The following is a 26,542-nucleotide window of genomic DNA, read 5'->3' on the forward strand; positions in this document are numbered from 1 at the left end:
ATGCGTCCATCTGGCTGACAATCTTAACTGGGTCTTATTTTTGGTGTAGGGCTTATCTTACGAGTATCCTGAAAAATAATGCCAGGGCTTATTTTCCAGCTGAGTTTTATTTTCGGGGAAACAGGATAGAAGGACATCATTTTCAGAAAAGAAACAGATCTAGTGGTGGGATTCAGCCAGTTTGCACCCCTTTGGGAGAACCGGCTGTTAGCTTTTTGAGCAGTCTGGCAAGCTGGGTGTTGGAAGAAATCATTAGGGCAGAGAACTGGTTGTTAAATTACTTGAATCTCATCACTGAAAAGATCCCACAGAAGTGTGTGTATCCCATTAGACATAGAGAGCTATTATGCCACTATGGAAATCGGTGATACCAAGAGTGAAAATCCTGCCAAAATGGTATGGGTGAATATTAAGGGAGAAATAAGCAGTAGTGACAATGGTAAAAAGAATATGATATATTTAACCTCAAGAAACAAGGCTAAACGGGAACACAGTAGCAGGTATCTAATACTGGAACAGCTGCCATGGTGTGATTTATTCTCTGTAGTACCCAAGGATAGGACAAGAACTGTTGAGTGGCTTTTTTGTGGAAATAAACCCAAAGTTGAAACAAGGAAGGGTTTCCTGACCAAGTGAGAGAAAAATCAAAATTTTTATTATGGTTATAGATTAGCATAAACCTATTCAATGGTGGAATTAGTCTGCCTTCACCATATAGGTTTATGCTCCTATAGATCAGCATAAATGGTGGAATAGTCTTCGCACAAAACTCTATTTCCCGAAGTGGCGCATAAATGCGCAAAACCATCCTTCCCACCACAGCCGTTGCCAGTTTGTGGACCCAGTAAGGTCGGAAACCGCTGATTCAATGCACAAGTTTTCATTTGCAACATTTGCAAACCACATTCTGATTTTATAGAAAAGTTTCTTGAATCTCCACTGGTTTATGAAGAGGGGATAGCAAACTCCGTACCTTGCTGTATCTGGGCTGGCTCAGAACCTCCTTGACATATTAGACCATTTTACATTCAAAGAAATATTTTATAATCCTGAACTCCATTTATATTGGGAAGTTTGTAAGTTCTGGTTATGGTCACCTGTCATTTCACATTCAGAAACGGCAAAGTTTAAATTTTGGAGGAACTGGAGATGACAAAGGTAAAGGTAAAGGTTCCCCTCGCACATATGTGCTAGTCGTTCCTGACTCTAGGGGGCGGTGCTCAACTCCGTTTCAAAGCTGAAGAGCCACTGCTGTCCGAAGACGTCTCTGTGGTCATGTGGCCGGCATGACTCAACGCCAAAGGTGCACGGAACGCTGTTACCTTCCCACCAAAAGTGGTCCCTATTTTTCTACTTGCATTTTTTATGTGTTTTCGAACTACTAGGTTGGCAGAAGCTGGGACAAGTAACGGGAGCTCACCCTGTTACATGGGGTTACAGCGGGATTCGAACTGCTGAACTGCCAACCTTTCGATCGACAAGCTCAGCGTCTTAGCCACTGAGCCACAGCATCCTTGTGATGACAAAATGTCATCAAAATGTGATGGAGATGACAAAATCGAGGCTAAATAAGATAAATAACTAGGCTCTCTAGGTATGCTACAGTTACAACAAATGCCACATTTTCTCCTCTCCATATTTGCTCAGCCTCTACAGTGCAATAATTAAACAAACAAACAAACAAACAGTGGCAGGAAAGGACGATGGCAACAAGCACTGTTGATAGGCAACAATAATTAAAAATTCAGCAGGAAATCACAAAGGCTGATCTGTCCCCTTCCGCAGTCCGGGAGACACGAGTGATGAGTTAATTAGCTGGCAACTATCAGCTCTGGCAGCAAACTAGCAAGCGTATGCCAAGTGTCTCTGTTATCTCTCTTGATGCCGATGAGTCAGCCAGGAAACCAGGAACAAACAGGACTTCAGCTCTAATTCTCTCCCTCTAAGCAGTTGTTTTGCTCACCACGAAGTGGTATAGCAGCCCTTGCTGCTTTTATATCCTGTGGAGTGTGGCTCCGTGACTCAGCACTTCCTAGGCTGGCCCCACCCCTGCTTCTGTTGTTCCCGCCTCTTCTGCCTACGAAACCTAGGGTCCAGCAAGGCCTGATTGCCATCAGCCGGGACTGGAGGCGTGGCCTGGGGGCGGGAAAGAGTCAGGGGACGGAGGCCTCTTTATCTCCTCCACCTGACCTGCCTCTGGCTCCTGGAGCTGAGCCAGGGAAGCTGGTGCTCCAGAGGTAAGTCCTGATGGCCCTCCCCCCTCACTTTCTGAGACACTTTCTGGCAGGGGGCCCGGCTCGGGGTGTGTGTGTGCAGACACAACAAAGGCTGGAAATTAACTTTGTTTGTTTTCCCCGCACAACAAACATCTCCCATGATTTGTTTGCGTTGGTAGCAGGAAGCAAATAGCTATCAGGTAAACAAAGAAGTTCATTTGTATGTCCCCAAGCACACATTTCTGATAATATCTTAGATGGATCACTCTTCATGACCTGGAACTGAACTGCTAGGATGTAGGATGCTCAACCAGATGAACAATGATTACGGAAGTTCTTTACTGCCTATCTCGAATACAACTGTGTCATTTTAATTAAATATGGCCATCTTATTCTTCAGCTTTGACCTATTCATGCAACATGAAGAAAACCAGGGCAGCTGTTTTTTTGGAATTCTAAAATTGCTCTGCAGCAATGCTTCTTAAATTGTTTGAATCAACTGCCCTCTTTCCAAGTCTATTATTCTAATCTCACTTATTTCCCCATCACACACATACACACACACACACACACACACACACACACACACACACACACAAACCCCAAATAAATTCTATTGGTTTGCAGAAATGTCTGCAGAACTGGATCCTCAACTCACTACAAATTGTTGCAGGACATGCCCAAATTACTCTCAGCTTAAGAATCAGTGTTGTAGATCATGCATAGCTATTTGAACACAGCGTTAGAACTTCTTTCCTGCATAACACATATCTAAGTACTTCGATACCATCACAGTGGTTTGGATTAGAACTGGGAAGACTGTGGATTAAATCCTTGATCAGTAAATCCGATCTGGATAAAGTCCGTGCAAATGGAACAAGATCCACTCGGATTTTCACTTTAAGAATAGGAGTGAAGAAATCTGGCAAAGCAAAGCAACCGAGGGCTATATTGTATTACATAAAACAGTGTTTCTTAACCTCTGCAACTTTAAAACGTGTGGACTTCAACTCCCAGGATTCCCCAGAAAATTCTGAGAGTTGAAGTCCACACATTTTAAAATTGCTGAGGTTGAGAAACACTGACATAAACCATAGAGAAGTACTAGCTTTTTCATGATGCATAGAAGACTACTGAACAGTTAGAAAACTGATTAAAGGAAAGTGGATACAGAGGTCTCTTGTGGAGTACTTTTCTCTTCTTTCTTTCTTTCTTTCTTTCTTTCTTTCTTTCTTTCTTTCTTTCTTCCTTCCTTCCTTCCTTCCTTCCTTCCTTCCTTCCTTCCTTCCCTCCCTCCCTCCCTCCCTCCCTCCCTCCTTCTTTTCTTTTCTTTTTCTTCTTCTTCTTCAAAACTAAAGTATATTCCCTTTAGTCTACAGCTACATTTAAAATTTCTAATGCTTTTGCTACTACCATCAAACTTGTTCCTGATTTAGAAATTTGTTTGATTTTTCTCTACTAATTCTTTTCTTCTCTCTCAATGTATGGTACAGGTAGCCCTCAACTTACAACAGATCATTTAGTGACTATTTGAAAAACAGTAATTTCAATAGGCATTGAAAAAAGTGACTTACGACTATTTCTCACAGTTATGACTATTGCACCATCCCCATGGTCACTTGACCAAATTTTGGACACTTGGCAACTGACTCATATTTATGACGATTGCAGTGTCCCGGGGTTAAGTGATCACCTTTTGCAACCTCCTCACAAGCAAAGTCAATGGGGAAGCAAGATTCACTTAGCAACCATGATAGTAGCTTAAGAACTACAGTGATTCACTTAACAACTGTGGCAACAAAAGCCATAAAATGGAACAAAACTCACTTAACAATTGTCTCACTTAGCAACAGAAATTTTAGGCTCGATTGTGGTCCTAAGTCAAGGATTTGTCTTAGGATAGGATTTGGAGAGTCCATCATTTTGTTAACATTTAAATAAGGAATCAAACTTTTACAAACTAACTTAAAATGGGTTGCAAGCAGGTTTCCTTAATAGGACAACTTACCTATGGGTTATCAATCCTTGTCTTCTTTGACATTAATTATATATTCATAAATATTTTAGCTGACAAATGGAAGTTTCCGTAAGATTTGTATTTATGTATTCATTCATTCAATTTCGATAGTCAACTCAACCAAATAACTCTGGGTGGCTTACAATTCTAAAATTATAGAACAATTAAAACAATTAAAAACAGTAAAACATAAAAAAAAAAACCATAATAAATATAACAGCACCCAAGATAATTAACCAACCAACCAACCAACAGTAAAGCCAAGCTTGGAATTGAACTAGATGGATTATTTCTTCCCACAGCTAGATGGACCAAGAATAATGTCCAAAAAGTCATTTTAAATACTTATGATCTACAATAATTATTGAACCACTAAAATAACATACTAAACACCCAGTGCATACAGTCACACAATGCTGAGATTGGGATATGTGATTAAGGTAATGTTACTTTACCTATGTTCAGTTTTGTGCAGCTTTTTGATTGTGTTATTATTTTTTCATAAAAATCATTTTTAATGAGACATTGCTAAAATATCTGTTGAAAGGAAAAAATACGTCCAATAAAATGAGAAATGTTTGAAGTATTAAGTCAAACAAGATAGTGTTTATTAAAATTAAATTCTATTTAGTTTCTATTGCTCCCCTTCCTTTTGCTTACCACATTTTTGGGAGTATAAGACACACTTTTTTCCCCCTAAAAGAGGCTGAAAATTTGGATGCGTCTTATACACCAAATGCAGCTTTTTCAAAACTTTTTTTCAACCCTAACAAGTGTTGCAATATAAAGCCATATGAACTCCTTTATGAAATTGTTTATGAAATTACTTATGTGCAAATATAAGCATGAGCAATTTTTGAGAAATTGCTTATGTGCAAAAAAGATCAGCATAAGTAAGTCTGGCTAATTTTTATCATGTAAGCAGAAATCTGTTTGATGCCAAGGTTGCAAAGATGTTTGCCTGTAAATGTATCAACACTTTTGTGATAGCCACAGAACATTCCTTCTCTGATAAGGCTCACTTCACAGAGCTTCAAAAGAAGTTGCTCCTACACACAATTATATGAGATTTATTAGTATGTAGGGTTGGGATGGTACAAGATGAATTTATGTTTGTTACTGTAATTTTGCTACACGAGTTTCTTGATGTTTTAGAATGTGCCTTTGTTGCTATGTGATTTATGCATGCAAGCCTGCCTTTGATGTAGACGCCTTCTGATAAGAATCCTAATAAAAGGAGAGGCTAGAATTTTGTTCGATGCTCTCTCATCTTGAGAAAAACTGCGTGTTTGTCTCATTTCCTTCATGAGAAGCCCACCAAATGCTTGATGCGTCGACAAACAAGGCACTAGCGAGTGAAGGAATTGTTAAGTTCTGGAAGTAACGAGGCTGGAGACCAGGGTAGTGACAACAGCTCTTTAATATAGGGTGAACCCAGCAACAGGCTGGGGGAAAAACCTCTCCTTTTATACAGTTCTACTGGCGGCTGCGTCCAATCAGCAACGTGCTGATTTCCCGCCCAAATATTTAAAGGTACATACAAGAATACATAACACTCCTCCCCTCCCAGAAAACACTTTGCCTCTATTTGCATTTTATTTACATGTTATTTTTCGACGTAGTCACGCAAATAACCTGGGCGTCTCCTAGTTCTTTCAGACCTATGTTCAGTCCTGGTGGTGTTTTGAGCTGTTCGGAGGGTCTGTTTTCTCCTCCCAGCTCTTTCTCTAGGCCATCGGGCCCTGGATTATTGCAGATTCTTTTTCTTGGCCATCCGCCCTGGATTACTTTTGTAATTTTCCTGTCGTTTCCTCGGAACCTGATGGCGTCGCTGGACCTCCGGGACCTCAGCTAAGTCTTGCGCCTCCCCCGGGTCATGGTCAGCTGTGGGTTCAAATAAGGAGGGGTCATAATTTGTTTCCTGTGGCTTAGTTTGTTCAGTTATTCGTCTCCTTATCTGATCTATGTGGCGCCTCCATACTCGGTTGTCTTGTAATTCGACCAAGTATGACTTTGGGCCGGTTGCTTTTATTATTTGCCCTGCGAGCCAACTTGGGCCGTCCCCGTAGTTGCGGGCCCACACTCGGTCGCCTATGCCCAATTCCCTTGTTTTGTCTATTTCCCCCTTGTAACCCTCTGGTGTGTAATGGGGACTCAAACGGTCAAGTGGGCACCGGAGTTTCCGTCCCATCAATAATTCGGCTGGGCTTCTGCCTGTAGCAGTGCTTGGGGTTCTGTGCTGAACGGCCAGAAAGAAGTCTATCTTTGTTTGCCAGTCACCTGGCTTGAGCCTGGACAATGCCTCCTTAGCGCCCGGGACGGAACGCTCTGCAAGGCCATTCGACGCAGGGTGGAAAGGCGCAGAGAGGGCATGTCGGATGCCCTCCTCTGCCAAGTATTCTTCGAACTGGGCTGCCGTGAATTGCGGCCCATTGTCGGACACCAGAGTGTCAGGCAACCCGTGGGTTGCGAATAAGTGGCGCAGGGCTGCGATTACTGCCTCGGCCGTAGTGGATTTCATGAGTATGATCTCCAACCATTTAGAGAATGCGTCGACAACCACTAGGAAAGTTTGGCCATGGAAAGGGCCAGCAAAATCAATGTGGATTCTTGACCAGGGCCCTTGGGGTTTTCCCATTCCCTGACTGGGGCTGTTGGGGTAGGGGTCTGGACTCTTGGCAAGCCTGGCATTTCCCACCCTCTCAGCAATCTCTGAGTCCATGAGTGGCCACCACACATAGCTTCTCGCTAGCCCCTTCATCCTGACGATCCCTGGGTGACCTCGTGGAGGAGGTCCAGTACCTTTCCCTTAGTTTATCGGGATTACCACACGATCACCCCATAACAGGCACCCCTTGAGCCGAGAGCTCATCCCGTTTTTAACAAATTCCTTAAACTGCTCGCGCAGCGGCCACCCTCTTGTACCCAACCGAGTACAGTCCTTAACATAATGTCGGTATGATGCCCGAGCCACTTCCTTAGATGTGACTGGGCCAGAGTCCAAAGAGTCAATAAGCAGGATGGGCGCCCCGTGGGGTCTTCGATGGCCCCTGGTAGTGGGCATCTGCTTAACGCGGCCTGCATGCCCCACTTCTTTTCCTGGTCGATGCTGCAGCTTGTAAGAATAGCGGCTAAGAAAATAATCCATCGGGTCAAGCGTGGCGAAAGTGCCACAGGCGTTGGGCGGTCGCCAGCCAGTATCCCTAGTAGCGGTCTGTGGTCAGTCACGATTTCAAAATCCGCCCAAAACATATTCGTGGAATTTTTCACCCCTGACACAATGGCTAGTGCTTCTTTATCTAATTGGCTGTAGTTCCACTCTGGGGAGGACATCGTTCTAGAGTAAAAGCTATAGGGGCTTCTGTGCCGTTTGGAAGTCTATGGCTGAGTACAGCCCCACCCCGTAAGGGAGGCATCGCAAACCAGCACTAGGGGCAATGAGTTATGATATTGGATGAGCAGGCTGTCACTTGAGAGCAGGTTTTTACTGCTTCAAAGCCCTATTTTCCGACTTTCCCAAGACCAAACAGTATTTTTCCTAAAAGCCTATGCAGCGGTTCAGCAACGTCGCTTTGTTTTTAAAAGACCGCGTAAAATTCACTAGCCCCAGGAATGCCTGTAGCTCTGCTTTGTTTTTGGGCGCTGGAGCCTTCTAATTGCCTTGACCTTGCTCTCAGTGGGGTGAATTCCTTTCTTGTCTATCCGTAGCCCAAGAATTGACAGATTCGACCCCTATCTGGCATTTGTTTACCTTGACTTTTAATCCGGCTGTCCGAAAATGCCCAGAACCTTTCTCAAACGCTCCCCAATTCCTCTACGTTTCCCTGAAATCAGGACATCATCAAGTAGGGAACTACCCTGGGAGCCCTTGCAGAAGTCGTTCCATTAGGTTTTGGAACAGCCCTGGTGCCACACTCACCCCAAATTGCAATCGGTGCACTTGAAGGCCCCCTGTGAGTTACAATCGCTTGGGCTTCGGCTGTGCGGGCGCTACGGCAGTTGTTGGTAGGCTTGGGCCAAGTCTAACTTTGCAAAGACTTGCCCTCGCCCCAAAGAGTGCAGCAAGTGTTGCACCACGGAACCGGTAAGCGCTTTTCTGTAAGGCTTTGTTGCGTCGCCTTGTAGTCAGCGCAAATTCTAATTGACCCGTCTGGTTTTATTGGGTGACGATGCCTCCCACTTTGCGTGATCGACTGGCACCAAGATTCCCTGATTTATGAGCTTATCTAGCTCCTTGTCAATTTTTGGTTTTAGGGCAAAAGGGACTCTCCTCGCCTTAAGCCTAATGGGAGCTACCTGGGGGTCTAAGTTGAAGGAAATAGGGGTCCCCTTGTACTTGCCCAGGCAGTCCTTGAAGACATCTTCGAACTCGTTAAAGAGAATGTCTTTCAGGTTACAGTCACTTCTGTAGATGCCAGTCACTCCCATGCCCAGGGCACGAAACCAGTCTAGTCCCAACAGACTGGGCAGGGTCCCTTCGACGATCGGGTTGGGCAGGGTCTTCTTGTGTGGTCCGTGATCGACTCGGACGGAGGTGGTTCCTCGAACAGGGATGCGATTCCCTTGGTAGTCGTGGACTCGTAGCCGTTGTGCTTGCAGGTGGCGCTTCGCGACTGACGGCAGTGACTTCGCCAAAGTGTCCCAGGACATGATGGTGATCGCTGATCCCGTGTCTACTTCGAGCCGGCACCGTACTCCCTCTATTTTTGGTTTGGTGAAGATCTTCTTCTCCACTGGTCGAGGCGCGCCTATGACCACAGTCGTTTGGTTTGAATCCGCGCCTTTTTGTTTGAGCCAATCGCGGGTCGCCTTGCCGATTCCGCGCCTGATTGGCCGATTTGAATTTTCGGCGGAAGGTTGGGCGCTCGACAAACTTGAGCTAGGTGCCCTTTCTTCCCATCACCGACATGTCGCGTCCTTAAACTTGCAGCGTTGGCGCTGGTGTTGACCACCGCAGCTTCCGTGATTCGTCTCGGTCCCCTTTGTCGCGTTTCTCGGTTCGGCAGACCCTTCCTCATCTTCACCGTCGGATTCGGTCTGAACCTCCTCCTGGTGCACTGGAGTTGGCTTCGCCGCCTTTGGTGGGACAGGCTTTGCAGTGTCTCCGCCGCTTGGGTGGACATTTCATGTGCTCTGGCTTCGCCCAGAGCGTTGGCCAGCGTTAGGTTGCTCTTTGCTAGCAGCCGCCGCAAACGGATGTCTCTGACCCCTCGGATGAGTTGCTCGAGGAGCACCTCGCCCAGGTCGCGTATCCACAGTCCTTGGACGCTTTCCTTAGGCGGCCATGTAGTCACCGATGGATTCGCCTCCATCTGCCTTCGCCTCCGAATTCAAACCGCCGCACGTATTTGGACGGCGTTGGTGCGAAGTGGTTTTTTAGTAAAGTCTGTAGAGTTGGCCACGACACCGATTGTAACGGCGTTGGCTCTGCCAGGGCTTCCGCGATATCAATGACCTCAGGACCACAGTGGCTTAAGAAATAAGCCCTTTTGCGGTTATCTGGAACTCCTTGCAGTTCGTTGGCTTCTAGAAAGCTTTCGAAACGGGTCATATACGTTCCCCATTTCTCTTTAGCCGGGTCAAACGGTGCGGGCGGAGTGTAACTGGCCATCTCCGCTTTTCTGCCCTGTGTTTGCTGGGTTCGGGTCTATCGTGCTTCAGCTCGGTTCTGGTTCTCCTTAGCCTCGAGATCCCACCTTCGTCGCCAGTGTTAAGTTCTGGAAGTAACGAGGCTGGAGACCAGGGTAGTGACAACAGCTCTTTAATATAGGGTGAACCCAGCAACAGGCTGGGGGAAAAACCTCTCCTTTTATACAGTTCTACTGGCGGCTGCGTCCAATCAGCAACGTGCTGATTTCCCGCCCAAATATTTAAAGGTACATACAAGAATACATAACAGGAATCTTCTGTGCTTTACCTGCTTTTCTCATAGACGATCAGCTGTGCTTTAGAAGCTGTTTTTTATCCCCAACCTGGTGTGTACGCACACACACTCACTCAAAACCAGCAAACTAATGTGCTGAAGCTGACCAGACTAAGGACGCTAGCCAGATGAATACCTGGTAGGCATAACTTTTTCCCCTTATTTTCGTCCCCAAAAACTAAGGTGCGCCTTATCCTCCGGTGCGTCTTATACTCCAGAAAATACGGGTATATCACTGTTTGTTAACATGCCTTTGGGGCGCCAGATTGGAGATTGTTGCTTTACACTACATCTCCTTTCTGCCAAAAATATAAAATAACTATATTTTGTAGTGTGCTTCGGGATGCAAAGAAATTAGAAGCAGACTATACATTGTCTGTACGCAGTGAAAACAGAAATATCAGGAACGTTGTTCCTGCAAAACAGCTAAATCAAATAATAATGACCATTGAACAAGGAAGTTCATACTTAAAATACCCTGCCGTGTTCCTCCCATTAAATAACAGGATGGTGAATCAGTAGAAATGCAGATTCAGTCATACAGTACACTAGATAAATGCCAAATTGTATCTTGCATAGAACTTGGTAATGCTTGGAACGAGATAATACAAGCCACTGGTAACACAAAATCATCATGTTTCTGAATCAACACAATTGTTTTCATCACAAAATAATCACTTCAGCAGAAAAGGCTATCAACAATAGAAAGACATTGCCAAATTCTCATGCTTGTTGACATTGTCTTTCTCTTTCTCTCACTCTTTTTTTTTTCTTTTCCTCTGGCAAGACATATATATTATTCAGCCATTGTACTGAAAGTTTGCTTTGATATGTCCGGATTCAAGTGGGTTTATTATTAGCAGTGGGGAAGGGGTGTTTCTCCAGTAGTAGCTATATCAACACAATGGGGGTTAATTACACCGACAGAGGAATTTCTTTTATCTTGGTCAGGGATTCCAATTTCCAAGATGGAAACTGGCAGTCAGTTCAATTAGAAGATGCTGTTTTCTCTATTTTCATCTACTGAGTCTATCTCTGCTTCTCAAATTCTTTGGAAACTACTGCTTTCCTGGGGAAGAAACAGGAAAAAAAGGGAAACGGATTTTTTAAAAAAAGAGCTTCTGAGTTGTATCAGTGCCAGAATTATTGACTTTCCAAAACCTCTGAATTATTTCTAACATGCCTGCAAATACTTACTTGCTCACCTGTGGTGAATCACACCTGTTCTCAGGTGCTAGTCTCACAGTCCTGTTGCTATGGTGATGCATTAGCACAAATCTCATCCATAGACCCTAAATTGGCATCTTTCATTGAGGCAGGAAGAAGGTAACATATTAATATTAACTATCAGTCTGGTTGGATTATTTTAGGGTACTATAAAACATACCCAATCAAAGGAAAAATAGAATTGTCTTGATTAAACTGAGTAAACAACGAAGACAAATATGTCTGCAGGATCTAATCTAGGTCAGTCACTGAGACCAGAAGTTTAGTCTTCCGAGCTTTCAGACTCTTGCTGAAGCCCATCCTCAGGGAACGTCTGTCTACCAGAATGTAACATGATCCTTGTTGTTAGTTGCGAAGTCGATCCATCGCAACCACATGGACAACGTTCCTCCAGGCCTTCCTGTCTTCTACCATCCCTCGGGGAACATTTAAGCTCACACCGATTGCTTCTGTGACTCCATCCAGACACCTCCTTCTCTGCTCTCCCATTCTTCTTTTGCCCTCAATCGTTCCCAGCATTAGGCTCTTCTCCAGTGAATGCTTCTTTCTCATTAGGTGGCCAAAGTATTCCAGTTTCATCTTCATCTGCATCTAAAGAGCAGCCAAGGTTGATCTCCTCTAGGACTGACTGGTTTGATTGCTTTGCAGTCCAAGGGACTTGCAGGAGTCTTCTCCAGCACCAGAGTTCAAAGGCCTCGATTCTTTGGCACTCAGCCTTCCTTATGGTCCAACTTTCACAGCCATACATTGCAACTGGGAAACCATAGCCTTGACTACAGACACATTTGTTGTCAGGGTGATGTCTCTGCTTTTTAATATGCTGTCTAACTTTGCCATAGCTTTCCTTCCCAGGAGCAAGCGTCTTTTAATTAACATGATCCTAGGAAATGTATATTTGCCTTCATTCATGACAAATATGTCTGATGCAATATTTCCAATGACAAAGTTTTCTCACATAAAAACATGATTTTGTGGATTTGCAAGTTTAAAGTGCATCAGCATGGTTGCCATCTTAACTATACCTGGAGGACATCCCTGCCCTGATTGCTTAGTCTACGGGTCAAGAAAATAGGTGGCTATTTTGCTCACCCTATGTCTTCTTATATATGTGTTTCACTGATAACACAACTAAGTAACTTTGTCTGATCTGGAAAGCTAGACAATATCAGCTCTTGTTAGGACCTGGCTGTGACTTCCATGGCTAAAGCAGGAAGCTGAGGTGTGGGGAACCCCTCAGAAGGCCATGACAAATTGCTTCCAAATCATGCCAAGAAAGCAACATAGTTGTGGCTGTGTATGTCAAACTTGCCTCAATGTCAACTTTACTTTATCGCATGGCTTTGATACCAGCCGAGATTTGTAGGCTTAATTATGCATGTGTGTGATAATCATATATTTGAATATAATTACATAGCTTCTATGTACTATCACACACACACACACACACACACACACACACACACACACACACACACACAGTATGCTATGAGTTCCTCCTTCTAGAATAGAAAGGAGCTGCTGATCCAGTTCTACAGAGGAATGATTGAGTCTGTCATCTGCACCTCTATAACTGTTTGGTTCTGCAACCCAACAAGGCAGACACAGACTTCAGAGGATAATTAGAATGGCAGAAAAAACAGTTGCTACCAACCTGCCTTCCATTGAGCTGCATGAGTCAAAAAGAGGGCTGTGAAAATATTTACAGACCCCTCGCATCCTGGACATAAACTGGTTCAACTCCTACCCTCAAAACGATGCTACAGAGCACTGCACACCAGAACAACTAGACACAAGAAGAGTTTTTTCCCAAATGCCATCACTCTGCTAAACAAATAATTCCCTCAACACTGTCAAACTATTATTAAATCTGCACTACTATTAAACTTCTCATCGTTCCCATCACCCATCTCCTTTCACTTATGACTGTAACTTTGTTGTTTGTATCCTTACGATTTATATTGATATTGATTGTTTCCTGATTGCTTATTTGTACCCTATGACTATCATTAAGTGTTGTATTTTATGATTCTTGATGAAGGTATCTTTTCTTTTATGTACATTGAGAGCACATGCACCAAGACAAATTCCTTGCGTATCCAATCACACTTGGCCAATAAAAAATTCTATTCTATTCTATTCTATTCTATTCTATTCTATTCTATTCTATTCTATTCTATTCTATTCTATCATATTATCAAGTTTGCTTGCTTTTTTTCCTGCAACCTCATTTCTCCAGGATGGAAGCAGGGGAGTGGGAAAGGGAGGGGAAGGGAAGGGAAGGAGGAAGGGGGCGGGGAGAAGATTTTAAAGTAACATTAAGCATTATACTTCCATCATAAAAAATATTCTTTGCTATTGTCTATCCTTAGTAAATGCAAAATTGTTCTTATATTGATAATTTGTAAGTCATTAGTATATACTGGACATCACATGATTGCTATTTCTATAGCAAAATAACCCACTATGGGTACCACAATCCTATACCTCTCCATTAAGAACTGGGTTGTGCATTCATGTTCAGTTCATCGGACTGTGGCCTTGCTTCATTAACAAATCTTACACCAGTTCAATGAGAGAGGCTCACAAATTTGTTAGGAGTCTCTTTAATGGGCAATTCAGCCTTAGAGAATTTATGCCTTAAAACCAATGCAATCGTCTCATTAGATTGAAAATAGTATAGGATCACAACACTTCTGTACTGCCAAGGGACCTACCTACTCCATTTAGAAGCTAAATAAGAAAAACTTTGATATTAATGCGAGCAAGCTGGGTGAGTATTTCCTTAACTCTGTCAAAGGATCAAAACTTTATTTGGAAGGTTTTGATCAGGGGCAAAATCCAGCCAGTTCTAACAGGTTCTGGAGAACCAGTAGCGGAAATTTTGAGTAGTTCGGAGAACCGGCAAATACTACCTCTGGCTGGCCCCAGAGTAGGGTGGGAATGGAGATTTTACAATATCCTTCCCTTTCCATGTCCACCAAGCCACACCCACAGAACTGGTAGGGAAAATTTTTGAATTTCACCCCTAGTTTTTAGATTAGATTTTATTCACTGAATTTTGAAACGGGGAATGGATTTTACCTGGTATGAAGAGACACCTAAGGTTTTCATACATATATATATGATATTGTGTTACAAACCCAAAGATGGGTACTGGATCTTAGTTGATACAATTTCAATTTTGAGGTACTTTTTCAAATTTTGAATAGTAATTTCCCACAAATGTTTATTCCTTCATGGCAACAATTCACATGGCCAAATGCCATTTGAAAATATTTAGCTGCCACCTCAACCAAATAACATCTAGTTGCCAGACAATGTGCTAAAACCAAGTCCCAAAAGTCCCAAAAGAAGATGGCTATTTTTTTTCTTTAACATGAATCTTCACAAGCAGTAAGGATTCTTCCTTTCCAAAAGAACTACTAAGATAATTTTACTTTATTCAACTGATAAATGAGGTCAAGTAAATTGGTGCCCCTACATCAATGTTTCTTAATCTGGACAGGTTGTTGGCTGAAGAATTCTGGGAATTGGCATTTATAGAACAAGTTGATAAGGTTGAGAAACTCTGCTCTATTCCTGGCCGGTTTGAAAGACTATTAAGAACATTCTATAAATTCATAATTTCATACTAACTCTACTTTAAATGCCCTTTCTTTCCACCCTAGGATTGTACTTCAGAGCCATCATAGGATTGTAATTTAGTGACAAATATTGGCATTAACTAGTATGGCTAAGAATGACTCCGTTTAGATTGTTCTCACGTAGTGTAGAATATTGTACTGATCTAAATGAACCAGAATAACTCAAGATAAAGAGCACCCACATCGATAGGAGTTCACCCAGACTGTGTCTTTGCAACAAGATATTGTATGAGATGACCAGAATGAGCCCGAGGGAGGAGTCATATGTGTTGTAAGTCATGAGTCACTCCAGGCCCACAAGAGTTCTAAGCCCAGCCCACTTTGAATGCCTTTCTTATCTCTCACTCATTTCCCTTGACTGTTAGTTGGCCAGATTCTTGTAGAGAGAATATAGAATATAGAATAACAGAGTTGGAATGGATCTTAGAGGTCTTCTAGTCCAACCCTCTGCTTAGGCATGATGCCCTATACCATGTCAGACACATGGTTATCCAATCTCTTCTTAAAAATTTCTAGTGTTAGAGCATTCACAATTTCTAGAGGCAAGTTTTACCATTGATTAATTGTTCTACCTGTCATGAAATTTCTCCTTAGTTCTAGGTTGCTTCTCTCCTTGATTAGTTTCCACCCATTGCTTCCTGTCCTAACCCTCAGGTGTTTTGGAGAATAGCATGACTGCCTCTTCTTTGTGGCAGCCCCTGAGATATTGGAACACTGCTATCATGTCACACCTAGTTCTTCTTTTCAATCCTTAAGATTTATATTGATCTATTGACCATCATTTGTGTTGTAAATGTTGTACCTTGATGAACGTATCTTTTCTTTTATGTACACTGAGAGCATATGCACCAAGACAAATTCCTTGTGTGTCCAATCACACTTGGCCAATAAAATTCTATTCTATTCTATTCTATTCTATTCTATTCTATTCTATTCTATTCTATTCTATTCTATTCTATTCTAGTTCTTCTTTTCATCAAACTAGACATACCCAGTTACAGCAACTGTTCTTTATATGTTTTAGCCTCCAGTTCTGTAATCATCTTTTTTGCTCTTCTCTGCACTCTTTCAAGAGTCTCAACATATTTTTTATATTGTGTTGACCAAAACTGGATGCAATAAGTGTGGCCTTACCAAGTCATTATAAATTCACACTTCACATGATCTTGATTCTAGCCCTTTGTTATTGCAGTCTAGAACCGTTTTGGCTTTTTTGGCAGCTGAAGCACACTGCTGGCTCATATTTAAGTGATTGTCCACTAGGAATCCAAGATCCCTCTCACAGTTACTACTATTGAGTGAGGTACCACCTATACTGTACCTGTGCATTTTGTTTTTCAGATAAATTCTCATCGTGCCCAGAGAGAGAAAGTATCTGCCTCTGCCTAGGATCGAACTCACAGCCTCCTGATTGTGAAGTGAGAGCTCTGCCTCTAAGCCACCACACCACTCACTTAACAACCATGTTGCATTTAACAATTGCAGTGATTCGTTAAACAACTTTTAAATGTAAGGATTGCACAATTAATTGAGGAAAACCCTCAAATGAAGAAAACCAAAAAAAAAAAAAAGAGTAGGTACGAACTTGGCATCTAGCCTCAATGCTACATGCAAATAATGGCAAAAGGGGTTGTAAAATCAGGCATGACTCATTGAACAACCACCTTGCTTAGCAACAGAAATTCTGGTCCCAATTGAGGTCGTAAGTCAATACATAACCTGTGTTATCTGAATTCATATTTAAGTAAGAAGAGGCTGAGTCACAACCTCACTGACTAAAAACCATACCGAGTTTGATTCCATCATCTGTTTTCTTTAAAAAAAAAAAAAACTTCAGGGAACAGTGTCAGAAAATCTGGGGGGGAAAAGCAGCCAAAATAATTACTGTAGTCTACAGTCTTGAGGAATGACAAGGAAAAAAAATTAGAATTTTGATAGCCCAATGGAGAGCTTTCACAAAATGGCTGCACTGAGTCATTTGCCCAAAGACAAACAGATGAGTTCATTTCTCACCCTACTTTTTAGTGACTCAATTTGCTCTTTATTAGCCTGGCTTACATTAATTTTTTTCCCCCTTTGGGCAGTTAAGTCTACCTGTCTGCACCGAATTAAATACTGGCTGCCTCCATTGTTTGTTTTCCTAAGAATACAGATAGGATATATCTGGGGACTAAATACAGCTAAGAAATGAAAGCAATACCAGTGATAGGGCTTGGTGTTTTGTTTTGTTTTGTTTTTTTCTGAATTTAACGTATCCGAACTCTTAAAATCAGAAGAAACAAAAAATGGGCAGTTACCAAGAAGGCAACTGAAGGTGATCATGGATTTCATGTTGGTAACCACAACAGTGGAGACAACTGAACTAGAGGTATAAGCAGGGGTGAAATTCACTTACCTTCATTACCAGTTCGCGAATGTGAGTGCTCGCACGCACCTCCATGCATGCGCAGAGCCTTCTGCGCGTGCACAGAGGGTCAAAAAAGGAACATGATGACATCTGGGCAGGTGGGCGGAGCTTCCTGCCACCGGTGCTACCGGTTCTCCCGAGCCGGATAGAACCGGTTGAATTGCACCACTGGGTACAAGTATCATTTCAAGATAAACAAGAGGTATAGTGTCACCATCTGCACAATTTTCTTGCAGACATTCCAAGCAAAGAACCACCAAGACCACTCCTACCAACACTGATATGACAAACTACTAATATAAACAACAAGAGCAAGCACCATTCCCTACTAACACTGATGATGTTACCTAGTTGGGTAATGGGATGTCTGCAAGAACACAACCAAGCTCATACAACACCAAGGACCCCCACAGTTTACGCCTGATCTACATATTCCATTCATCATTTAAAATGCAATGAGGACATATAATTTAAAAATTCTTTTTCTTGGTAGACCACCTGTGATGCCTCCAAGCCAAAGCATTTGCTACCCTCTGTAGATACCCCAAACTGTCAGCCTAAGACAAATATCTCACTGTCCGTAACTCTAGGCAAGTTCTAAATGGGTTCATTGTCCAGCCTGTCGCCCAGAGATTTGTTTGCTTCTGTGTTTTTGAGACCTAGGGACAGTCCACCTACTGTACCATCTGAACTGTGAAATGAGGCCATCATTTGCTCCTTGATGGGTCTATCTTCAACAGTCCCAGATTACAGAGGGCAATTCATCACTGTCAAGACTTGTTTAAAGGAATAAGCCATTTCGTTCCTTGCTCTTTCAGTCTCTTGCCTCTGATGACTCCGATCTTGGCATCCAGCACACAAATGAGCTGCTTTGTGGGGACAAGGAACTGTTAGTATCTATGGCGGAAAGCTGGCATTAACTTACAAAATCCAGATTGCACCATCAAGTATGCCACAAGAGCAATACCTCATTAAAAGCATCAGAAGCAGCCGTCCTCTCTTTCTTGGAGTCAGCAAATACCTTGCATATAGTCTTGTTTACCCACAATTAATAACTAACCACATCTGCTCAAATTCTAACAAAGCAGAGTAGTTTTCTTAATTAAGCATGGCTCTCCAATACTCAGGGCACCTTGACTTATACAATGCGAAAAAGAGGGAAATGGTCCCCCAGCCACCTTTCTTGTACAAACTTACCTTTCTAGAGAATGGCGACATGTTTGCTGGCACAGCTAATGAGATAGGGGAGTGGATACTCAACAAAAAAGAATAGCAGTGCACATTTAACTACATTAAAAATGTATGTCTATAAAACACATGTGCACAGACGCACAAAATGAGATCCTCTGATTTTAAGGAGCCAATTTTATGGATCCAATAGGAACAAAAACCAGGTTGCCAAGAGGGGGAGAAGGAATTGTTGCTTCCAGTGGTGGGATTCAAATAATTTAACAACCAGTTCTCTGCCCTAATGACCGGCTGGGTGGGTGTGGCCAGGGGGTATGACATGCATGACATGCATGACATGACTTGGCCTCCTGCACCCCACTGGGAGCAAAAACGGGCTGCAGGGAGCGCACCCCCCCAGCCCCATTTTGGGCCTAGTAGGCCTCCCTGCACTTACTTGGGAGCCAAAATCGGGCACATGGGGACTCCTGGAAGGGGCGGGGCTGGGAGAGGCCAGCCATTGATTTAACAACCAATTCGTCTGAACCGGCCCGAACTGGCTGAATTCCACCACTGGTTACTCCCCAACCCTATACATCAGGGTTTTTTCCCCCAGATTTGGCTACCTCAACATGTGTGAACTTCAACTCCCAGAATTCCCCAGCCAGCATGCCAGCCAAGGGAATTCTGGGAGTTGAGGTTCATACATTTTAAGGTTGCCAAGTTTGGATAACACTGTTCTAGAGTCAATCCTGAGCTACAAACATTCTCTTCTATTGGTACTGTTCTAGATCAACGACAGGCTTTGGACAGAAAATTACATTTTCATTTCCCCCCCCCCTCATACCTAGCAATTTCTGTTCAGAAATAAGAACTAGGGTCTTTAGAGTGGGAAATTCCAAAAAGAATTCCAGGCAGGGAATACTATAAGCCTCACCCAATGAAATCATTAATTTATTGAAAGGAAGTAGGAAATTCAGTAATGAAAGTCATTTTTATCAGTCCTGGAAAAAAATAATTTTCTACTACACACTTTGGCTATCACAGAATAATCTGGATACTCTAAATGTAGCCCTTTTAAGATGTGCTGAATAGTAGGAAACCTAGTTCTCTCAACCTGAAAAGGGGCTATTCTTTTTCCTAAACATTGCCTGCAAAAGGAAGAAATGAAATTGCCTCTAAATGAAACCACATCCATGAAAAGCTGAAACATGATGCTGGTAGACCCTAATTTGTCTAGAGACCAACTTAGAGTTTAAGGGCACTCTCACCATCAAAGTTTAGAATTCAGATAATTTATGTTACCACTGGGAATGTTGAAAGCCCAGTATATGCACAACCCACAATGTCCTGATTATAAGAAACAAATTACAAAGGGGACATTTTGTACATCCATTTTTCAAAAGAAAGGAAACACAAATTATTCACAGCTGTCTTAACCTAGAATTTTGGTAGCTGGTTAACCCTAAATGCAAACAAAGCAGAAAAGCTTTATCATAAAGGTAATGAGGTGGATATGTACATGCTTCCATGTAACACAAAAAAGGTTAAACAGCAATAGCACTTAGACTTATATACCGCTTCACAGTGCTTTACAGCCCTTTCTAAGCAGTTTACAGAGTCAGCGTATTGTCTGGATCCTCTGGATTGTCTTGAAGGATGGAAGGCTGAGTCAACCTTGAGCTGGTCAGGATTGAACTCCTGGCAGTGGGCAGAGTTAGTTTGCAATACTGCATTCTAACCACTGCGCCACCATGGTTCTTATATATTTTATACACATATAATACAAATTGAAGAGTATGAAAATGGGACCCTGTGTTATTTATCTGAGCAGCTTCTCCTATCTTAATGCCTTCAACCCTCTATGGGCTCTTGGGAGCTGCCTCCTACATTCTTCTGCCTCTAGAGGTAGACTCCAACATCAGAGAAAACTATGCCAGAGTGATAGTTCAGGACAACGACCCATGGAGCCCATAAATGAACAGACACACATCCATAGTGATCTCAGGTAAGAAGACAGTGTGTTGGCTTACCTTTGAGTTCACCACTTCCAAAGAGATATTCTGAGGAGAAGCACTTGGCACTGAAATGCAAAGGGATGGGGGAGAAAAATGGATGAAAGTGGAAAAGCTGTAATTAGAGTTACACAAGATAAACGATAACTCTTTCCCCTCCCCTTCCCAAAGTTCCATCTATATCACATTTCCTCACTTTAATAACGAGAAAGCAATTGGGAGAACATTTCCAGCTGGCATCTCAAAACTTCCCCGCTGAGGTGAAAACTAAACACATCTGCACAATTTCCTCCCATTTCCAATAATCTTTAGCCACTTTATTCAAAAATTTAGCTTTCTGTAAACTCAATTTTCTGTAAAAGAAAGAGGTGTAAGTTGGCCCAGCAATGTTAGTAGAACCCTGTACTGTGCTGCCTTTTTTTTTTCTATACTGCTTTTTTTTCTTCTAGAGTTACTTGATAGCGACATGGGTGGCATATAAATTTAATTAAATGATAAATAAATAGAAGATTCTTTGCTTATTGAAGCTCTGGAGTTCATATGTCTATGAAGATTCTCACTCATCCAAGTCATGGTTGTCCCAAAGGTGTTTGTTTGTTTTTTTAAAAAAAGCAACTGGACTGCCTTATTTTTTTTCTTGAAAACCTTTTGCTTCACAATCCAGGAAGCTTCTTCCATTCTGATTGAATTCAATCATTCTCCACCATTCAGTCAGAACGGAAGAAGCTTCTTGGATGGGAAGCAAAAGGTTTTCAAGAAAAAAAGTCAAATTGCCTTTTGAAAGGCAGAAAAGTCTTTTGGGATGCCTGGGCCTCATAGCTACTCTCCTACTAAAAGGTACTTGAGTAGTTTTGGCTTTGAAAATTAGGTTGGAGATACAGGGATTTTGTTAATGGAGATTAGTTCTTCCCTCTAGAGTGGACAATGCAGGGCAATCACCAAGAGCCCCAGATCCCTTTAAAAAAAAAAGATCTGATCTCTACCCTTGAACTTCTATCTAAGTCAACTATTGTAGGTCTTCCACAATGGCTCTGCAGTTCTGACATAGCAGTGCTCCAAAGTGGTGCTATGATAGACGTCCTACATCAGCGGTTCTCAACCTGTGGGTCGCAACCAGTGGTGGGATTCAGCCAGTTCGCACCACTTCAGGAGAACCGGTTGTTAACTTTCTGAGCAGTTTGGTGAACTGGTTGTTGGAAGAAATCATTAGGGCAGAGAACTGGTTGTTAAATTATTTGAATCCCACCACTGGTCGCGACCCCGTTGGGGGTCGAATGACGATTTGCCAAGGGTCGCCTAAGACCATCGGAAATATGAGAAGTATACTTGCGAGTCGAAGAATTGTGAATTCAGCTTCAGGCGCGATGAATTAAAAAAGAGAGAAATCTTTGCTCTGATATCTCCCTCTCAAGCCAGCTGCAATCACTCCCAATCACTAGCCTAATCTGGCTTCAGGCGCGATAAACTTAATAGGGGAGGAGTCTCCACTTTAATGCCTCCGTCCTCAAGGCAATCACAAGCAGTTCAGATCGCTAGCCAATACGGCTTCAGGCATGATAAATTCAAAAAAACAGTTTGCCACTTGTTTTCCCCTTCTGCGGCTGCTGAGGCGCACTGAGATTGCTGCCTAAAACAAAATAATTTTACTGTTGGGATCGCCACATCATGGGGAATTGTATTAAAGGGGTTGCGGCACTATAAAGGTTGAGAACCACTGTCCTACAGGTTAATGGGACTCATCCCAGTAGACCACCTCTTACATTGAATTAGGCTTCTTCTTGTCATTGTGTACTATATCTTTGCGTGTCTGTGGGGAAGAGGGATGCCTTGACCAAATGGTCAACCCTTTGTCAATGTTGGCAGTAATCTTCATTTGGTCCCAGTGCTTATAGGCAGCTTGTGGACTGCCCAGCAGATACCTACCATGACAGTCTTTAGGTGCCAGATCCAAACAATTTAATATACCAAACTTTTTAATTGATGTTTTAATGGTACTATTGTTGTTTATAGGTGATTGTTATTTTCACCACCTCTGACTGTTTCATGGTTTCTCTTTTGCTGATGCTTCCTGATTTCTTTGTTTCGATTATTTCGTCTGAAGTTTTGATTGCTGTTAATTAGTGTTTTGGAAATTTATACCTCTGCTGAAAATCAGATTAGCAGTCTGCATGGAGATTCTTGCAGGAAAGAGATGCCAAGCACCAGCTTTTTACAAATCACCAAAGTATATAACTCCACGGAATAAGCAAGTCTAGAAAGAATTTGATCCTCTGTCCATATCGGTCAACATCATTTCTGACCTGCTGAAATTGAAGAGCCATTTCTGTCTTGCTCTAAGGTAAAAAAATGGACAATTTCTGTGCACTTAAGACTTAGAGGAACTTAAGGTTCACATTGAGCAAGGTCAGAGGTGGAATGTTTGTTTTTGTATTCCTTGGCTTGAGAGAAGACTTTTAAGATCTTCCTCTGAAGCTCATTTTAGGACTTGAGTAAACTTTTTCATATTATCTGTCTCATCAACAGCAGAAAAACCACACTATTACCGTAGCGCTCAGAATTATGATCAAAGGATGTTCTGGGGACTACAAAAACCTGAGGGCTTCACCCAGTCCTAAAATGCCCCTGTTCTTGAGGAACCTCCACATCTTCCATAACCTAGTTTTGATAGACTCCATTTGATTAGAAAAATAAGTGGATGAGAGCAAAAACTCTGATTATTCCTCCTCCTGTTCTGACCTAGGTTTCCTTAAAAATTAAACAGCACAAACTTAGTCCCGGCAAACCTCTTTAATTCCTATGGCTGTAAATTACTTTCATTTACAGTCTTTCAGAGTAAGGTTATCAACTCCCACCTATCTCACGTGGAAGGCTGCTGAAGAGCTAATTTCCACACACAGGGCAAGGCCAAACTTGGCACAGAGCCACAAGCAGAACTTTCAAATCTTGAATCGGCCAAATGAACTAATTGCTTCCTGCAAAAGCTCACATCCCGTTCACTTCTCTTTTATGTCTTTTATGGGAAGGGCCAATCATCTGCAAGCCTTACTCCCAAGTTGACCCTATTTTCTTAATTGTTCCTGTCTCCTGGAAACTCTGCGCACGCACACACTGGGAACAGCTCCTGTTATTCTTCTGCCTTGCTGATGTCAGACTCCAGAGGCAGCAAAGAACTACCAAATGGCCTTGGCCCCCTCTCTGCCTCTGACTCAGAGCCATCATCCAAGCCTTCCCCAGACTCCAGGACTGGCCCACATTCCTCCCCAACCTCCTCACTGTTCGAATCTGCTGCCAGCTCTGCTGGCCACTGGCGAGCCACAACACCAGCATGTTATCATTATGTGAGCTAATGGCCTGGCTTGGAAAAAGGTACCATCCTATGTTCTCCTGATCTTACTATCCTCTTGATTGATCATTGGCTCTTATGATTGTTCATTATGCATGAAACCTCCAAACAGATGAGCAAAATGTCAAAGCCACTGAATGCCAGTTGTAGGGGAAAGTATTTTATTTCATGGAATCAAGTATTTCTTAGACTTAGAGCACATATAATTCTGTTTGTCAAGTTTTCACTAAGAAGAAGTAAAGCTATTTTTGCTTTCTAATGACTTCTTCCCATCATGGGCATTGATCATCCCACACAGTGAAGAAGGACCCAGAGTCCATGCAGTCCCACTGGGAGCTTCTACCTTGGAGCATATTGCCTGCTATGATCCTCAATAATATTGTTCAAATATAAACTGAGAAGGGCTTTATTGTTAGACCTTAAGCTAAGACACAGATCTGTTTTGTCAAATTTCTCCACCACCCAACTCTCTTTGCAAAAGCTGGTCAGTATATTTGCATCTTAAATACACCCATTTGATACCTGGAACAAATTGAAGGAAGTATTGAAATCTCAGATGTCTTTTTCGCAAATGGTCAACTAGGTGGGGTACAGGAAGGGATATTAACTGATTAGTGCTCTATGATGTTATCACACCTGGACAATAAATAGTCTGATATCTCAATCTCTGGGCTGCTGTCTAGAAGTCATATGACGTTTTGTAGTGCATATTTGTCATAGCCACAGTATTGCTTATGCGATCTGATGTCAGAAGCAGAGAAACTAAGATAGGACCACATTGACAGGCATATATTGTTCCTATCATTGGAACCAAGATGTGATGGAATTTGGCACTAAGTTGCAGGAGGGAAGAGTGAAGAGCCAAATCAACAATAAGTACATAGAAAGAGACCTAGGAAGGATTCTGCCAAAATCTTCACAATGTTTATCTGATAGTTATACAGAGCATGTTTTAGTCTGGCAAGATTCTGTTGAGCAATTTATTGTGTTCAATCAATCAGAATAGAACTGGAAGGGATCTTGGAGTTCTTCTGGTCCAACCCACTGTTCAAGAAGGAGACCCTATACCTTGTCAGATAACTAGCTGTCCAGTATCTTCTTAAAAATCTCCAGTGATGAAGTACCCACAACTTCTGAAGACAAGCTGTTCCACTGGTTAGTTGTCCTCATTGTTGGGAAATTTCTCCTTAATTCTAGATTGTTTCTCTCCTTGATTAGTTTTCATCCATTGTTTCTTTTCTTGCCTTCTGGTGCTTTGGAAAGTAAGTTGACCCCCATTTTCTTTATGGCAGCCTCTCAAATACTGAAAAACTGCTATCATGCTACCCCTAGTCCTTCTTTTCTCTAGACCGGCCATACCCAATCCCTGCAACTGTTCTTCATATGTTTTTGCCTCCAGGCCTTTAATCTTTGCACGTTTTTCCCCAAGTCTCAACATCATTTTTGTAATTGAGGTGACCAAAACAGTGTTCCAGATGTGATTATGCTTGTTTATACAACCAAGGATTGCATTAGCTTTTTTTACTTCTGCTGCACACTGCTGATTCATGTTTAAGTGATCGTCCACCAGGACTCCAAGGTCCCTCTCACAGTTACTATTTTTGAGCCAGGTTTCACCTAATCTGTATTTGTACCTTTGTTTTTTCCTGCTTAGGTGTAAAACCTTGCTTTTCTCCACTTTAAATTTCATATTGTTTGATTGTTCAAAATGTTAAAATCTTTTTGGATCCTGAGCTTGTTTTCTGGAGTGTTGGCTATTCCCGCCAGCTTACTGTCGTCTGCAAATTTGATGAGTTCCCCTTCTATTCCCTCATCTAAGTTGTAAGTGTTGTTCTTGGTTCCCCATACCTTACACAATTTGGCTCAAGGTAAGGAAATTGGAAAATGAAAAATTCACCTTTCCAATAGATGTTTTACAATAGTTTATTTCTTTTGCTTTCTGGGGCAATGGTGGTTCTGCTTTGATTCTAATACCTTTAGTGATTGCTTTACTGTAGGATATACTCTGTAAAATTCCTTTTAATTCAGTATGAAAATAGGCCCATTCATTCGTTTCTGACTTATATCAATTATTGTATTCAAACAGCTGTCAAGGTGTCATACAATAAAGGTACTGCTTAAGCGATAAAAAAAAATTAAGTAATTAAAATGGGAGGACAATTTTCAAAATTTAACCAGAGGGAAAAGGTATTTACTTGGGCTAATTAGCTGCTCAGAATTTCATGGAAACCTTGAAAAACAAGTGAAGTGATTGAATGTTGAAGAGACAATTGTACAATTAAAAACACAACTATCACACATACCTTTGCAATATGTTTCAATAAATAAATACAAGAAAATTAAAATTTATTCATCTGAATATCACCAAAATCCCTTTTTGCTTTGGAAAAAAATTCAAAAGCAAATCTCTTTTAGGAAATTGAATAAAAACGGTAGAAAAATATGCAAAATTGTGGCATTATACTCTTGAGTAAAATACCCAATTCAATGTAAAGGAACCTTTTTTTAAAAAAACCAGAGACAAAAATTAGGTAAAGCATTATATTGTAGTGGAAATGCTGAGCATTAATATTAAAACAGAAT

The 26,542-nt window shown here is 42.0% G+C and overlaps 1 protein-coding gene across 1 annotated transcript in view; it reads right to left on the reverse strand.

The window, feature by feature from the left end:
* The window catches only part of DCC (DCC netrin 1 receptor), a 926,782-nt gene that overhangs the window by 316,592 nt on the left and 583,648 nt on the right, over positions 1-26,542 (reverse strand). The window contains exon 12 of the mRNA XM_058168106.1: positions 20,635-20,684. Within this exon, the coding sequence (XP_058024089.1) occupies positions 20,635-20,684 (50 nt within the window). The remainder of the gene's footprint in view (positions 1-20,634; positions 20,685-26,542) is intronic.

The sequence above is a fragment of the Ahaetulla prasina genome, chromosome 2 (genome assembly GCF_028640845.1).
Source record: "Ahaetulla prasina isolate Xishuangbanna chromosome 2, ASM2864084v1, whole genome shotgun sequence".
NCBI lineage: Eukaryota > Metazoa > Chordata > Lepidosauria > Squamata > Colubridae > Ahaetulla > Ahaetulla prasina.